General features: G+C 32.1%; 1 protein-coding gene across 6 annotated transcripts; it reads right to left on the reverse strand.

Moving 5' to 3' along the window:
• Positions 1–3,220: 3,220 nt before the first annotated feature.
• LOC112004272 (putative disease resistance protein RGA4) lies at positions 3,221–15,397 on the reverse strand. 6 transcript variants are annotated; one of them, XM_065764641.1, is made up of 13 exons: positions 15,149–15,397; positions 8,190–11,556; positions 8,011–8,092; positions 7,738–7,830; positions 7,329–7,415; positions 7,027–7,232; positions 6,207–6,323; positions 5,259–5,399; positions 5,033–5,125; positions 4,842–4,932; positions 4,480–4,728; positions 3,864–3,959; positions 3,221–3,759 (listed from the first exon to the last, which is right to left on the reverse strand). In XM_065764641.1, the coding sequence occupies exons 2-3, from the start codon at positions 11,495–11,497 to the stop codon at positions 8,089–8,091; spliced, it is 3,312 nt and encodes a 1,103-aa protein (XP_065620713.1). In that variant the 5' UTR covers positions 11,498–11,556; positions 15,149–15,397; the 3' UTR covers positions 3,221–3,759; positions 3,864–3,959; positions 4,480–4,728; positions 4,842–4,932; positions 5,033–5,125; positions 5,259–5,399; positions 6,207–6,323; positions 7,027–7,232; positions 7,329–7,415; positions 7,738–7,830; positions 8,011–8,088. The 6 variants fall into 6 exon arrangements, with proteins under 6 accessions (XP_065620713.1, XP_023892270.1, XP_023892267.1 ...); XM_024036502.2 differs by having other exon boundaries at positions 7,329–7,421; XM_024036499.2 differs by having other exon boundaries at positions 6,207–6,316; positions 7,329–7,510.
• Positions 15,398–15,955: the final 558 nt, after the last annotated feature.

Below are 15,955 nucleotides of genomic sequence, written 5' to 3' on the forward strand. Positions count from 1 at the left end.
ACACTCTCTCTCTCTCTCTCTCTCTCTCTCTCTCTCTCTCTCTCTCTCTCTCTCTCTCTCTCTCTCTCTCTCTCTCTCTCTCTCTCTCCACTAAATTGATTGATGAATAAGTCTTCTATAAAACACAAGATTTTATTAACAAATTCCAGCTTTAATAAGCTTTTTTACTGTCATAATAACTTAAATGAATAATAAAGATGGATAGATGCCTTAAATTGGAACGATTTTATTAATTTGGGACGTTAATTGACAAAATCATCAAATCTGATACCTAATCTAAAATATGATATAAACTTTGGATTTTTATATATCTAATTTTATTTACCCAAAAAATAATGTATATATTCGGACCATGCACCGTTGGATCACGTTGCAAGGAAGGGAGTCCAAGTTCTAATGGGCCGGTCCAAGTAATCTACTGAATGCAATAATAGGCATATGGGCCATTGCTTTAAATAAGTTTATGTGATGATCGGAAGGCTATAGAAAATAAGTTAATGTGAGCAATCCACTTTAAAAGCAGAAGCTTGCACTTCAATGAAATATTTGCATATTTATTCTAAACTGGGCCTACAATCCACTTGAAAAACAGAGACTAGTTCCTACATTGAATAATTATCCCTTTTTTGATAGCATCTCAGCAAGGACTTTTAAGGCTTATGTTTTTTGCTTCTTTCTAGTTACTATGTATTAACTGATGGAGAACAAATTCAAAAGCTACTAACAAGGTTTCTTAATTACAATGGAAAGGTTAGCCTGTAAGTACATGTCATAATATGGTTCTTACACAATTGTTGGAATGCCATGTTGTGGATGTATCTAGTCAAGAACAGGGCCTATTAATTATCCACACTATTGGTATAAGTATGACCAACATGCTAGTTGCAGCATTTTCTGATAACAACAATACCTACCAGCCATGTATATAAAATCATGCACAAATCAGTCCTTAGCAAGGCGTAAAGAAATTTTAAACAAAGATGGTGTCTTTTCTTGGCGAAAAGGGCAAACAGTGTCTTTAGACTTTGGACTAAACTATATTTACAAATAAAATCAATTTACTCAATTTTAGAGCTTTTAACCTCCAAATAGTGCAATCTTCAAGGTACAAAATTTAGTTTCCCTATTAAATAGAAATAGGTAAAAAGAAAATGTAGCTAACAATTAGCAGATATCTAGGCACAAATTTTAATCATAAAGAGACATTGAGACATTAAGAGGCATGTAAATTGGTTTAGCTAGTGGAGCAAACTGGTAATAAGCAGGCAAGATAATTTATCTCCAATTTTTTTACAAGAGAAATTATGAAATGCATAAATCTGTAATTTGTAATTAGATAATTGATCTCCAATTTTTTCACAAGTCAAATTATGAAATACATAATTTTATAATTTGTAATTAGATAATTGATCTCCAATTTTTTCACAAGTCAAATTATGAAATACATAATTTTATAATTTGTAATTAGATAATTGATCTCCAATTTTTACTTGATTCATGCCTACATCCACGGGAGCAAGCAACTAATGTTTTAACTCTATGAAAAATAGAGTTTACAACATATTTCTTGGTTTATTTATTATTATTATTGTTATTTGAATAAAATATGCTTGAAGTTGTGTATTATATATTAATATGGAATAAGAATAAAAGTTTGTTTTTTCTCAAAACAATAATCAAATAATTAAGGTTTAAACTTTAAAGTGCTTTCATGAGACGAATAAAAGTTTATTTTTTTAAATTTTTTTTAAATAAGTCAATTCTCCAAGGTAACAAATTTTATACCTCAATCACCATTTTTATCATAATTAATTATGACATAATTAAACACATAACCAGCTTACCACACACAAATTCATGGTAGGTCAATTACTCAAAAAATTGAAAATAAAAATAAAAAAGGCTAAAAATATATTATCATCGCTATTATAGCTTTAAGCAATGCTATAGAATTTATTTTATTTTATTTTTAAAAAAATTGGCATATACTGAAAAAATGGATATTTAAGGCATTTACCATTAGCAGAATGTTTAATGAAATGTCTACAGTTTTGTTGTCAACTAAATCTACAATCCACTTAAACATATAGATTGACGCCAACATGTAATAATCATTCCCTTTTCCTTCAATAATATCAGTTTAACAAGGATTTTTGGAGAACTTAAACCAATGGGTTAAAGGCTATGCTTTTGCTTTTGATTTCTCCTGCATGTTTGTTGGTATGCTACGCTGTAGATATGTAGAGTATGTAGTGGTATCTAATTGAGGACACAGCACTTCAATGATATCCACACTACACAGAAGAATAAACTATAACATGCTAATTGCATCTGTTGCACTTGAACATACTATGAAAAAAACAGTAAATACGTTCTTACAAAGATCTTATATATCTATCTAGCAGTCATAACATAAATCATCGATTTTTAGACCAAGATAGTGCCTCTTCTTTGCAAAAAAGGTCTCACTGTTTGTCTCTAGAGCTTGATCTAATCAGCATTTATAATCAATTAGTTCAACTTTGTAGCTTTTCTCCTCTATATAGGGCAAACTTTGAGGTATAAAAATTGTGCTTCCTAACCAAATAGAAAGGGGTAAGAAAATTATACCTGACAATTAGCAAATATCTATTTACAGGAGATATTGAAATTTTTTAGGCAGATAAATTGGTTCAGTAAGTGGAACTAACTGATAATAGGAAAGCACGTAAGATAATTGATCTCCAAATTATCAATTGCATATATCTGCAATTTGCAGAGATTGAATTGGTATATTCATAAAATACCACTACATGAAGCTAGATTTACAAGTACTTTTCAACCAAGTACGTATATAAACATGGATTCATCAAAATGCACAAATAAAATAAAGAAATTATGGATGCCTTAAACTTAAGGAGGTAAATTACGAAAAACTCATTGTATAGCTCACAGAAACACTAAACATACTTAAAATTGCAAAATTCATCCAAAGAAATGGGGACAAAAAGGAATGAAACAAAACCAAGCTTGCAAGTTTTCTGCCAATGAAATAACCAAAAGATAAAGGGGGAATAGATTACCTTTCTAAATGACTAGCAGGAGAGAGGGATCAATAGAAGAGAACTATTGACATAGCAGAAGTTTTAATCTCAATTTTTTGTAAGGGTAGAGAATAATAATGGGTTTATGTGAATATAAACAAAAAAATAGAAGAAAGAATCACACAAGAAGACAAAGATTTACGTGGTTCAGCCTTAGGCCTACATCCACAAGCGGTGTGAAGAAAGTTTCACTAAGAAAATAAGGAGATTACAAATGTGATACAAAGACACTCTCATAGAACCCTAACTCCAAATACATTCAAAGAACTCTCACTCTCTCAGTTGACAAGAGCCAAGGCTAAGGATATTTACATAAAGAGCCCACATATATACAGTACCCCAAGCCAAGGTGTAGTAGGAAAATGATTCCAATCCTAAACCAAGTACAGTACAAAACCAAAAACGAATAGAGTCCAAGCCAAAGTCAACAAAAGGAGTCCAAGTCAGATACGGCTCAAATTTGACTTTCACACTTGACATTGGTGGTTGAATTCCTAACTTAAGAATATCCCTCCCAGTTGGGGATAGAGAAGCTCTTCTTGATGGTTGTTAGGTCTTTGACTACATGGAACAAACAAGAACTCCTTCAATTACTTCCTTCATCTGCTAATTCTCATTCTCTTCTTGGTTTAAAATCAAATTTATATCTGCTCCAACATGATACCTAAACATTTTTCTGGACATAGAAGTCTCTCATAAGACAATATGCAAGTTATGCAGATGCAATCAACCAAATACAAAACCAAAAATTGATGTTTTTCTTTTATTATATCCACATACCCTTATTTTCCATTCTATTGCACAAAAGCACAAGTCCTCCAAGGTGGTGGACTTCACAGTGCTATGAGATGACATTTGTTGCTCTTGTCATCTAATCTGCAAAAAAAAGAGTAACCTGGCCTTTGTTAGGACAAAACTTAATATTGGATGAATAACAAATGAAATTGATTAATTGTGTTAACTCCAATTAACATATTGAAAATCCTGAGTTGATCAGTGCCTAACAAGAAATGCATTCAAATAAGGTTAGCTAATTGCACATGGTGTTAATTTCCCACTCTCGTGGAAGAAGAAAGAACTCAAACACATAATCAATGCTTAAACAAAATAATATGGAACTTCATCCAAACATTCATATGGTGATTATCTTAAGAAATATTTTGAAAATCTTGTGGGTGAAAAAAACAATAATGCAAATTTTGTAATTGAATGCTAAATGAGGCTTTTGTTTCCTAAAGTTAGTGAGTGCAAGTACTTATACTTAAATTTTATCCATTAAGCGAAAGTAACTTCTTTCTCACAATATCTAAAAAGCATACTTCACACATTTATCAACCAATCAAAAATTTCTAAGATAAACAATCCATTCTGATGTTTAAATGTGAGAGAAACTAACCACCAAGGAGGACCAATAAAATCTACAGGAACTGCAAACTAACCACAGATAGTCTGATCAATGGAAAACTCCTTGGCGGGAAAAAAAAACTCTATAATCCACTTGTTAATCAGTTGAGACAATAAGAATTCAGAAGCCCATTTTTCCACGGGTTCTGAAAAGCTGCTACCAGAGAAAATTGTTGTGGAAAACCTTTGCAGTCATTTGTGCAGCAATTTTATTTGGCATACTGGGAACATTTCATAATTTCTAGTAAGAAAAAATGTCAAATAAGAGTCAGAGCAAGTTCAGATGGCATTCTCATCGAAATACATGTATCAAGTCTGGACCTTGCACAAATAGGGAAAATAATAATATCAAACCTGTTGTAGTAACTAGTTGCATCTTTAGTCCAGATTAAATCTTTCTCTTGAGAGTTCTTGTGATTAATTTCTATGAGAAGCTTTAAGAATACTGTTATGCAAGAATAAAGGTTATACTTTGAGAAGCACAAAAAATAACATTTATGAAGAAAACAACATCACAAGCGGTGAAAAGACCAAGAATCATTTACCATGAAATCAAGCTATCAATGAAATCAGGGAGTTCTCTGTAGTCTACTCTAACAACAAGCCATGCTCTTCATTTATTAGAACCTACCAAAGATCTGTTTGAGAATGAAACAAAAACAGAATAAGAGAGGAAACTAATAATATGCCAACCATATTGCAAATAAATTTCCAAAAAATGAAACCTACATTATGAGAAAAGATTAAATTTGGTAATAATGAGATTGTTACCATTCCTTTTCTACTAGTTTGCTGCATAATCTTATTACCAGCTAGGTTTAAAGAAATATGCACTCTTAAGCTTTGTCGGCTTCAGTATTCAATACTCCTCATGATTCTGTTAAGATCCAATAACTGATAAACTCACCAAACCTGATGAAAGAGAAGAATTAAGATAGAACTAGACTGGTATTCATAGAATTAATTCCTCATTTCAAGAAAGATTCATTGGGATTTTTGTATTCTCTACCAGAAAGTATTTTTCTTCTTTCTCCCTCCCCGACCCTTCTCATCACACCCCAACAAAAGTAATGGGAAAAACCTGGTTGCCCATTCACCTTAATAGGTAAAGCTAAAATGTACTAGCTAAGGCAATACTATGAAAATTCAAACAGAATCAGGTTGTGAAGAGGTGAAGGAAGAGTCAAATGACAAAGGACTCTAAATGGGGAAGTTAGTAACTAATGATCCTGTATATGACTTCACTCATGGATGATTCATGCAAAGAAAATTGAAATTACATCTCATAGATCATTTTTTAATGCAAGGGTCATGTTTTCAAAAGTTTAATGAGGTCTAGCCCCATTATTCAAATTATTTGAATTCCTCTCTAAATCAAACTGTCACAAATTTAAGTGATCGAAGAAATTGTTATGGAGGGCTGCCTATATAAATCAGCTTGATCAAAACCTGAAGCTACACAATGAATTGATGCATCTGGTTCTGATGCTAATGTTTATAGAAAGAATGACTGATATTGAGTCAGTATTGACAATAACAGTAATCAACAAATACTGGATATCTAGTTTTGTAATAAACTATAATAAGTATTATGAAGCATATCCAAAAAGAAAACACATCCTCCCCTAACCCCTTCCTGTCACAATAACAATAATAAGGTAAAATTAAACATAATAAAACAATTTCTTTTCTATGAACTGAACACTTATATTTTATTACCTGTAGGAGTATACAATAACTGAAAGGCAACCATCAGGAAAATGAATAGTTCCTATGTTTGGTACCACTTTGAGCATTATCATCAGCTTATGATCTTAGCCCAAGGTAACCTGCAATCTAAAATTTTATATAGTTAGAAAAATATGGTACTTTGATTTTTTTCAATAAAATAAAGGAACAATTTCCATTTAATTAAGGATGTGACTCATTTTATCAACTCCAAGTGCAGCACCAAGTGAAATCCACCCCTAAAATTGTGAACTTCTAGAACACCAAGTGTAGCACTAGCACCTTTCTTTTCAATTAACACAATAGTTCTTAGCAACTTAACTTGAATTTTGTGAATTTTTGTTGTGGTTGTCATCATCAATTGTAGATACTACACAACACGAAAAGGAATAAACACAAATACTGCACAACAAGCTAATTACTGTACTGTAGATTTTTTTTTGATAGGTAAACTGTACTGTAGATGTATACGCTAGATTTACTCCTCCCCACAAACATTACCACAATATCAGCAAGTGCCAGTTTTGACAATATTTACTAATTATACGGTGAGAAACCATGGCATCCAGATACGCCACCTAATCAACTCAGTTTGAGATACCATGATATAAATAAGAAATAGATAAAAGGAAAATTCACATATTTTGTTGAGTTGTAGAGAACAAAAATACTAATACCATTGAGTTGTTGTCGAAAGCAAAAAGTTTTTCATTAAGCTCCATTTCTTGGAGAGAACAAAGAAGAAATTTTGATTTTGATTTCTATCAAGGACAAGGAAAAAACAATGATATGTAGACATAAGTTTTCTTACCACTAAATTGGACCTCCTTCCAACTCTAGGATGTAACAAATCTTATGGAAAACCTCACATACTTCCTTTTGCATCTTTGTGGTAAGATGGGACACTGATGAATTCCAAGTATCTACAAATCTTTGGGAAATCCTCATGGTAAGGGCACAAATATCAGTGGCGAATCCACCTCTCCAATATCCTGCATTGCTTCATGCTTCATTCTCCTAAAAGTGACATACCCACCTCAAAAATAAATAAAAATTACCATTCAAAAAGAAAATTTCCACAATCAACAGATGAGAGATAGAAAGAGTGCTAACCATCAGTCAAGAGAATCATGCAGAGAGGAAGTGCACATTTAAAAGCATTGATCTTTCTGATTTAGCTTGATTGAGATGAGGCCTCGCCTTAACCTTGTAAGCCAATTCCAGAAAATTGTATACATAAATAAATAGAATGAAGCTTCAAGATGTGCTAAATCCCTTACTGAATGATAGGTCTCCTACAATAAATGAAATTTTTTATTAAAAACTGAAAACTGAGGACTATTCAGTATCAAGACTGTGTTTTACAGATACTGAAATAAAATCAGGATGAAATACACAAATTACTCTGTTAATTCAGATACTAAACTGTCGATCATTATTTGAAGATATAGTAGTATTTACCCCAAAAAAATAAAAAGTTCTGTAGATATAACAAGAACTTGAAATTAAATCAACCAAATACCTGCACAACATGCTAGTTCCTGCAGAATGGCTACCAGATTTTATTATTCTCACAATATTAGCCGATATCATCTTGTACCATTGATCTTTTACTCTGTTTATAAAGCATATAAAACAGATCAACTCAGTTCAAAATACAAAGATGTAATTTGCCAAAATGAAGAAATAGATTTGGAAAAATTCACATATTCTTTTTCCTAATGTGGGAAGTCATAAATTAAAGAATGAAAATCCTATGAGCATCTAAAAGAGGAAAAAAGAAAAGAGATATTACCAGTGAGTTTGTTGACTTGTTTAGCAATTGCAGTGCCCAAAAGGTTTGATTAAGCTCCAAATCGTAAGAGTAGGTTCTTCAACTGAAATTTAATTACCAGGAAATTTAGTGAAGAAGAAGAAATTGGATTTTTGATGTTCTATCAAGGACTGGGATAAAAGAGTGGCTTAGATAGCTACCTGATATCCAAGTTTGGGATGTGCGCAATCTTACTCCAATCTTCACCCGCTTCCCTTTCGCATCTTTTCGATAAGATTGGACATTGCACAATTTCCAGTGTCTGCAAAGAGCTGAGATGTTGAATCCCCACCGGTAGAGTGGCCAAATTTGGAAGGTACGAGAACCGTAGGAGGCGAAGGCTCTGAAGGCCATGCCATTCCATCTCATCTCCATCGTTTGTTAAATCAACCTCTTTAGAACCAATAACTCTCAAATTCTGAAGGGCAGTGAGATGTCGAGAGAGAGGGAGAGGACCACAACAATTACCTATCTTTAAATCTTGGAGAGAAATGAGGTTGCACTTCAACTCCTTGGGCAGTGTTTCCTCCATATGCCAAATTGACATGGACTTCAATTTGGAGAGAGGGATGAACGAGGAAGCGGCAAGTGTAGAAGAAGAAGAGGTTGATGTTGCTGCTATCGATGTTAGGTTCTTTGGGGTTGCCGTCTTTATCACCTCCATTCTCAGTGTTTGCTCCAATGGCTTCAAGCTACAGTTAGCCAGCTCTAGCTTTTCGAGATATGGAAAGAGAGGTAAGGATATCAGCTTACGGCAATACCGAATTAGTAAGTTGGAAAGATGAGGAAATGAAGGCAGTGAATGATTATGGAACTCCTCAACAGAATCCCTCTGTCGTTGCCACCATCCTTTTAGATTAGGGCAAAATTTAATTGTGAGTTGCTCTAGAGATGGGAGGAATGAAGAATCAGAGAACTCCCCGTTGTTTTCTCTCTCTGATATGTACTCCAAATCATTCATATGTTCAAGAGAGAGAGTTTTGAGAGAATGAAACTGATCCAACGGTGGCAGATGTTGGCATTTGTTACATCCATCTAAGGACAAGTTTACGAGATTTGAAAGCAAAGAAATCCCACTTGGAATATTCACTCCACCGTATCTATATAAACTCAATTGTTGAAGATTTGAAAGCAAAGAAATCCCACTTGGAATATTCACTCCTCCGTATCTATTTAAACTCAATTGTTGAAGATTTGAAAGTGGGCCGTGTGGGAGCAAGGCTTCAAGTGACTCTTCATCATACCCAACGTTAGACTCATCCACGTCTTCTTCTATCCATGATAACGTCAAGTCTTGAAGATGTATTTTCTCTTTCATATTTGAATCCTTAGATTCTGATGCAGCTTCTTTCCCGTGTCTCAATCCCTTAATCTCTAGTGTTCCTCTCAGCTTGTTTAGCCCGTTGAGTTCCTTCAATCCACCGTGGCGCCTAAAGTCCAAACAGCTATTCTGACTCATCACAAATTGTGACAGTGTTTGGAGCTTAGTTAATTGCCCCAGTCCACGTGGCATATGATCAAAATCAAAATCATATGTCCCATCAATATATGTGAGGTTGACTAATTTGCTAATATCTTTAGGTAATGCTTTAATTCCATATCCAAAGAATACCAGTGTTTGCAAATTATGCAAGCTTGTGATGGAACTAGGAAGCATCTTAATGTGATTATAAGATACATCGAGATACCTTAAATGCTTCAAATTTCCAATAGAACTTGGAATTGTTTTAATTCCCATACTACTTAGATCCAACAAGCGTATGAACTTAAAACTTGAAATAATTGCATTACAATTTGACTCATTCAAGTCTCCAAATGTACCTAAACCTGGCAAATAAAATGTTCTTATCCTGCTTGCTCTATAAAACGAGATTGGAATTTCTGATGATGAGAGAAACGTTCTATCAAATGATACATGACGTGCTTTTTCATGAATATCTTCCCCTTTTGAATAAAAAGTGACGCTATCAAATGCTACTATTGATTTTGCAAGATCATGCATAAGATCATGCATTTTAAATAGTAGTATATTACCTCTGTCATCTTCCTCAACTTCTTGAAAGAATGATCTCCAAAGCAAATCCATAAAATACTCATGACCAATATCTTCCAAGCATTTGTTTGGACTTGAAGACCTAATGAACCCTTGAGCCATCCACATTTTAATCAACTTTGTTTTATAAATTTTGTAATCCTTTGGAAATAAACAACAATAAGCAAAGCATTGCTTCAAATATGACGGAAGATGATTATAACTCAACTTAAGTGTTGGTAGGATATCATTTCCTTCTTGAGGTATTTCTGAAAGCTCATTGTCCTTAAAAGACAACCATTCTATTCTTGGGTTTTTAAAGTGCAATAGGCTTCCTAAACTCCTTATGGCAAGAGGGTTTCCTTTACACTTTGCAATGATTTCCATTCCAATTTTCCTAATGTTTGAATTCAGGGAATCTTGTTCGTTTGCAAATGCAAACAGCTTAAATAAAGACCAAGACTTTTCTTTGTCTAAACCCTCTAACATGTATGGTTGAATAGTTTTTGTAATATCTGCCACTTTATTAATGCGTGTAGTCACTAATATTCTACTACCTCTTGCCCCATCCATTAAAAGACTTTTTAGTTCAAGCCATTTTTGAGGATCCTCATTCCACACATCATCCAACACAAGAAGGTATCTCTTTCCATCAATTTCTTTCTTAAGATTATTAATCAATGTGTTCAATTCAATTTCTTCTTGTTTCTTATTTTGTGCACACTCCAAAATTTTCTTAACAATTACTTTTACTTCAAAATCATCAGAAACACACGCCCAAAGCTTTTGCTCAAAATGATTTTGGATTTCTCTATCATTGAATACAAGTTGAGCTAATGTGGTCTTCCCTAGTCCTCCAAGTCCAATTATTGGAAGGATCAAAACACTCTCTTCAACGTTGGGATCCAAAAGAATTCTTATAATCTCTACCTTATCGTTGTCTCTCCCAATGACATCTTCAGTACGAACAAAAGAATGAGTTTCTCTCACTTGTGCCTCTACAGCAGGAAGTTCATCTAGGTGGAACCCCCTATCATTTTTTATGAAATCAAGCCTCTGCCTCATTGCCTTAACCTTATGACCCATTTTAAGACCATATGCAAGCTTGTTGGATTTGGAAAAGAAGATGCGTACCTCTTTTGCTTTCTTATTCCGTGTCATCACTTCCCGTCTTAAAGCTTCAGTGGAGATGTCATCCAGCAAGTCGTCTGCTTCATAAAGTGCATTGCTCAGCCTTCCCAGCCACACACTGACTTGTTCGTTGTGCTGCTGCTTCTCCTCTGCATCCTGAAGCACAGCACTGATTGTCGAAACTGTGCCGTTGAGCTTTTCAATCTCGTCTTTGAGACTCCAGAGTAGTCCAATCTCTTGGGCTACAAGGCTGCCCACTTTCTCTGTGATTCCCTTAGCAACGTCGAACAAAGCTCCTTCCGCCATTTCTTAGTGGGAATTGAATGAATAGTAACTTTGTGAGGAGAGTTAGATGAGTACGATTTCTGTGAGAGGAGGATGTATTAGATAGAGCGACCAAAATATAATGAAGACCCGGGGCCTTGTGTACTGCATGACAGTAATTGATGATGGGCCATAACGATGCGTTTTCACATGCCCCGTGGATCCCACAACGTTCCCAAATCCAAACCCCGTTACTCTTTGAAGCATCATTGGCCATCACTTTGGCGTAAATAGGCTTTACAATTATTGGGGTTTCAAAGTTTTTTTTTTTTTTTTTTTTTTGAGAAGATATTTTGGTTCAGAGTTCTAACTTAAACTTGATTCTCCAATATATAAACTTAGAAAATGTTTTGTGAAATTATTTTGGTGAAATTTTAAGCATCATTGGCCAACACTTTGTCCTATTGTGAAAAAAAAAAAAAAAAAAAAAAAAATATCTATATAAAAAATATTGGGAAATTTTTTATGCGTGTAGTATTGCTTTTCCTAGTCTCCTGCAGGTTGCAGATGTGTTGTGTTTTTTTTTTTTTGTTAGATTTTTTTTTCTAACCAAGCCTTTCTCTTTTTTTTTTTGGTATTCGTTTTCAACAAAAAAAAAAAAAGAAAAAAAAAGAGACAACACACTTGACATCCTATAATTTTGATCACTTTTCATTTTAGTTAATTAAATCTAAATTTTTTCTCAAAAAAAAATCTAAAATTTATCATATTAATAATAAACTTTGATAACACCGCATTTTAATCCTTTTGTCCGTTATCGTTAAAAACTTTCTGTTTTATCCTTTCAAATGACATCATTTAGTATCTTAACGTTAAAAAATAATTTTAGAGATTATTTCAATTATTTGTTTAAACCAAAAATTGACAGTTATAAGGTTTAAAGTGTATTTTTTTATATTAAAAAAAAATTGACTCTAAACAATAAATATTAAATGTGGGTAAACTTATGGAGTCTACTCTCAGTTTAGGTAATGAGGGGAATATTTACATTACATAATATACCACCTTCTAGGCAGGGTCATGTTTCTAAATGAAACTATCATATTCCAAGGAAGTATAGTCCAAAAATAATTTAAAATAATGTTATAGAAACTATAAATATAATTATATACCTTGTTTAAATTGTGGCGACACAAAAGAATTAATTAAAAATTTAATATATTATATTGATCATATGACCCCAATTAATACTATATTTATAAGCCCCTTATACTAAATTAAAGCCCTCTAAAAAAAATTAATACTATATTTATTGACATGTCAATTTATAAGCCCCTTATACTAAAATTTCTAACAACTTCATTATTTTCCAATTATGCTACACTCTCAATATAAATTTTCGCAAAATATATATTTTCAGAAAGGCAATAACCAATATATAGGAATCAAAATCCAAAAACTTGCCAAAGATGCGATTAGATTTTTTTCAAGTACTCAATTAATATTTATAAATCACATCATACAACAATTTTCAAGATAGGATTCCAACTTTTTTAAGTAGAGACTTTTAGTTTCAACATGTTATTAGGAGATCTCGAGACATTATGAAAGTTTTTTTTTTTTTTTTTTTTTTCTTTTCAATCATTTAGGTGGCAGAGAAATAATTAGATAATGCTATGAAATAGTCTCAAGAAAGATTAAAGCAGTTGCCCTCTGTTTTGGAGCTAGAATTGATTTCTCATAGCTTGATCTGTTGTTAAGTAAATTGTTTGAGAAGTATTTCTTGATCATGGAAATTTTTGGTATGCTAGTTTAATGAGCATTCAAAGTCACATAATTGTTCACAAATTCACAAATAGTCTCCTCATGGATGGGTCTTGATCTATCACTCTTATTATAGTTAGGATAAATTATAAGAGGGTCACTCTTAAGTCTTCTAACGGAGATAATCTAACATAAAAACCTTATATTTAATATGATAAAACATTTTATGCATTTTTTTTATATAAATTCTAAAGCTATTAGTAACTTTACTTTAAAAGACTTACAAATTGGCGTGTTAATAAATGTGATTGGTATCATATAAATAATAATCATTTATTTTTTAATTTTAATTTTAATTTATGTTTTAGAATTTGATATATTTATTTATAAGACGTACGTAGTAAAATTTGTATAAATTACAATATCACCATTTTTCTTTGTACCACCAAAGGCAAAAGGTCAATGTTGTGTAAAAAGAAATAATTTTCCTATTTTCTTTTTCCATTTTGAATAAAACAGGCCAAAGTTTTTAGTACTCTATCTCAAATTATGTCCAAGTTTTTAATTTTTCAATTAACCTATCAAACTCATGGAACTATTTCAATTGGAAGTCTCTGTTTATCTTTATTATTCATTTACGTTATTTTGTGCTATTGTAAAGAAAAAAATAGAAAAGAAATATTAATAAAACATTATGTTTCAACTAGATAATTAGTTTCAATTTTCTAAAAATCATTTTCTCACTTTAAGCGAAACTTTCTTCCTCTCTAAATAGAGTTTCTCTTCTTCTCCAAAAAAAAAAAAAGTTTCTCTCTACCTTCTCTATTTAATGGCTATTAAAATGATTTATGAATAAGCCCCATATAAAAAACACAAAGTTTAATTAATAAATTTCACCCTTTATATGTTCTGCTACGGTCAGAATAAATTAAATGAATAATAAAGATGGATTGATGTCTCAATATCTAATCTAAAATATGAAATAAACATTAGATGTTTATATATGCAATTTACCCACAAAAAGAAGAAGAAGAAGAAGAAATATATATATTGATTATATTCTGAGTTTCGGACCATGGACCAAGTAATAATCCAGTGAATGCGCTAATAGGGCTATAGGCCACAAAAACAGGCCAAAGTTTTTAGTACTCTATCTCAAATTATGTCCAAGTTTTTAATTTTTCAATTAACCTATCAAACTCATGGAACTATTTCAATTGGAAGTCTCTGTTTATCTTTATTATTCATTTACGTTATTTTGTGCTATTGTAAAGAAAAAAATAGAAAAGAAATATTAATAAAACATTATGTTTCAACTAGATAATTAGTTTCAATTTTCTAAAAATCATTTTCTCACTTTAAGCGAAACTTTCTTCCTCTCTAAATAGAGTTTCTCTTCTTCTCCAAAAAAAAAAAAAGTTTCTCTCTACCTTCTCTATTTAATGGCTATTAAAATGATTTATGAATAAGCCCCATATAAAAAACACAAAGTTTAATTAATAAATTTCACCCTTTATATGTTCTGCTACGGTCAGAATAAATTAAATGAATAATAAAGATGGATTGATGTCTCAATATCTAATCTAAAATATGAAATAAACATTAGATGTTTATATATGCAATTTACCCACAAAAAGAAGAAGAAGAAGAAGAAATATATATATTGATTATATTCTGAGTTTCGGACCATGGACCAAGTAATAATCCAGTGAATGCGCTAATAGGGCTATAGGCCACTGGTTTGAAAGGTAAGGATCTATATTAGAACAATAGACGAGTGATATTCAGAAGAACGTACTAACTCAATGAGTTAATGTGAGAAAAAGATACAAAGATATATTCTGTTTCCCAATGGGAAGTTATAAATTGAAGAAAGAAAATCCTATGACTATGAGCACCTAAAAGAGGAAAAAAGAATAGAGATATTACCAGTGAGTTTGTTGACTTGTTGAGCAATTGCAGCCACCCAAAAGTTTTTTTTAAGCCCCAAATCGTAAGAGTAGGTTCTTCACTGAAATATAATTACCAGGAAATTCAGTGAAGTAGAAGAAATTGACTATATCTTAGTGAGAACGGTAATCTTAGAATGACATGTGAGAGAAAGTATGAACTGGACAGAGTGATCAAAATATAAGACCGTGGTCTTGAGTGTTGAGTGCTTGCATGATTCATGATACAAGTAATAACCGTGAATGATGGGCCATGGCCCATGGGCCCCTGCACCTGAAGGAAACCGCGTGGATCCCAACCTGTTCCCCGCATACTCTTGAAGCATTAATAGTGATTTGGTGTAATGAAAAATTGCAACTATTGTGTCTTCTTAAAAAAAAAAAAAAAGACTACAACTTTTATATTTTTATATAAAAAAGGTATAATGTTAACTTTGTTATGCTATAAGAAGTTTTGGGTTAGTTAGCTACAAATTTTGAAATGTATAATGTGTGCAAATTATAGATATAACAAAAATTAAATATATGTTTATTTAAATAAAAGCCTTTTTTTATAATTTTATAATGTTGTGATCTAGAGGCCCTACGTACACTAATGTTGTGATCTAAGTTCCATTTACTACACCATTAATGTTATGAAAAACCTGGTAAATTACTTGTGCTTTTTCTTCTTAAAAAAAGGTTTTTTTTTTTTTAAATGATTAATGCTAAAATCAAAATTTTATTGAAGTGATATATTATGATTGATGAAATATTATTTTTAATGACATTATTGACACCACTCATA

Source organism: Quercus suber, unplaced genomic scaffold, assembly GCF_002906115.3.
Source record: "Quercus suber isolate HL8 unplaced genomic scaffold, Cork oak 2.0 scaffold_573, whole genome shotgun sequence".
In the NCBI taxonomy this organism is placed as follows: Eukaryota; Viridiplantae; Streptophyta; class Magnoliopsida; order Fagales; family Fagaceae; genus Quercus; species Quercus suber.

Excerpts from the sequence above, each read along its gene's own strand:
- LOC112004272 (XM_065764642.1), bottom strand. The coding sequence starts at position 11,497 with ATGGCGGAAGGAGCTTTGTTCGACGTTGCTAAGGGAATCACAGAGAAA.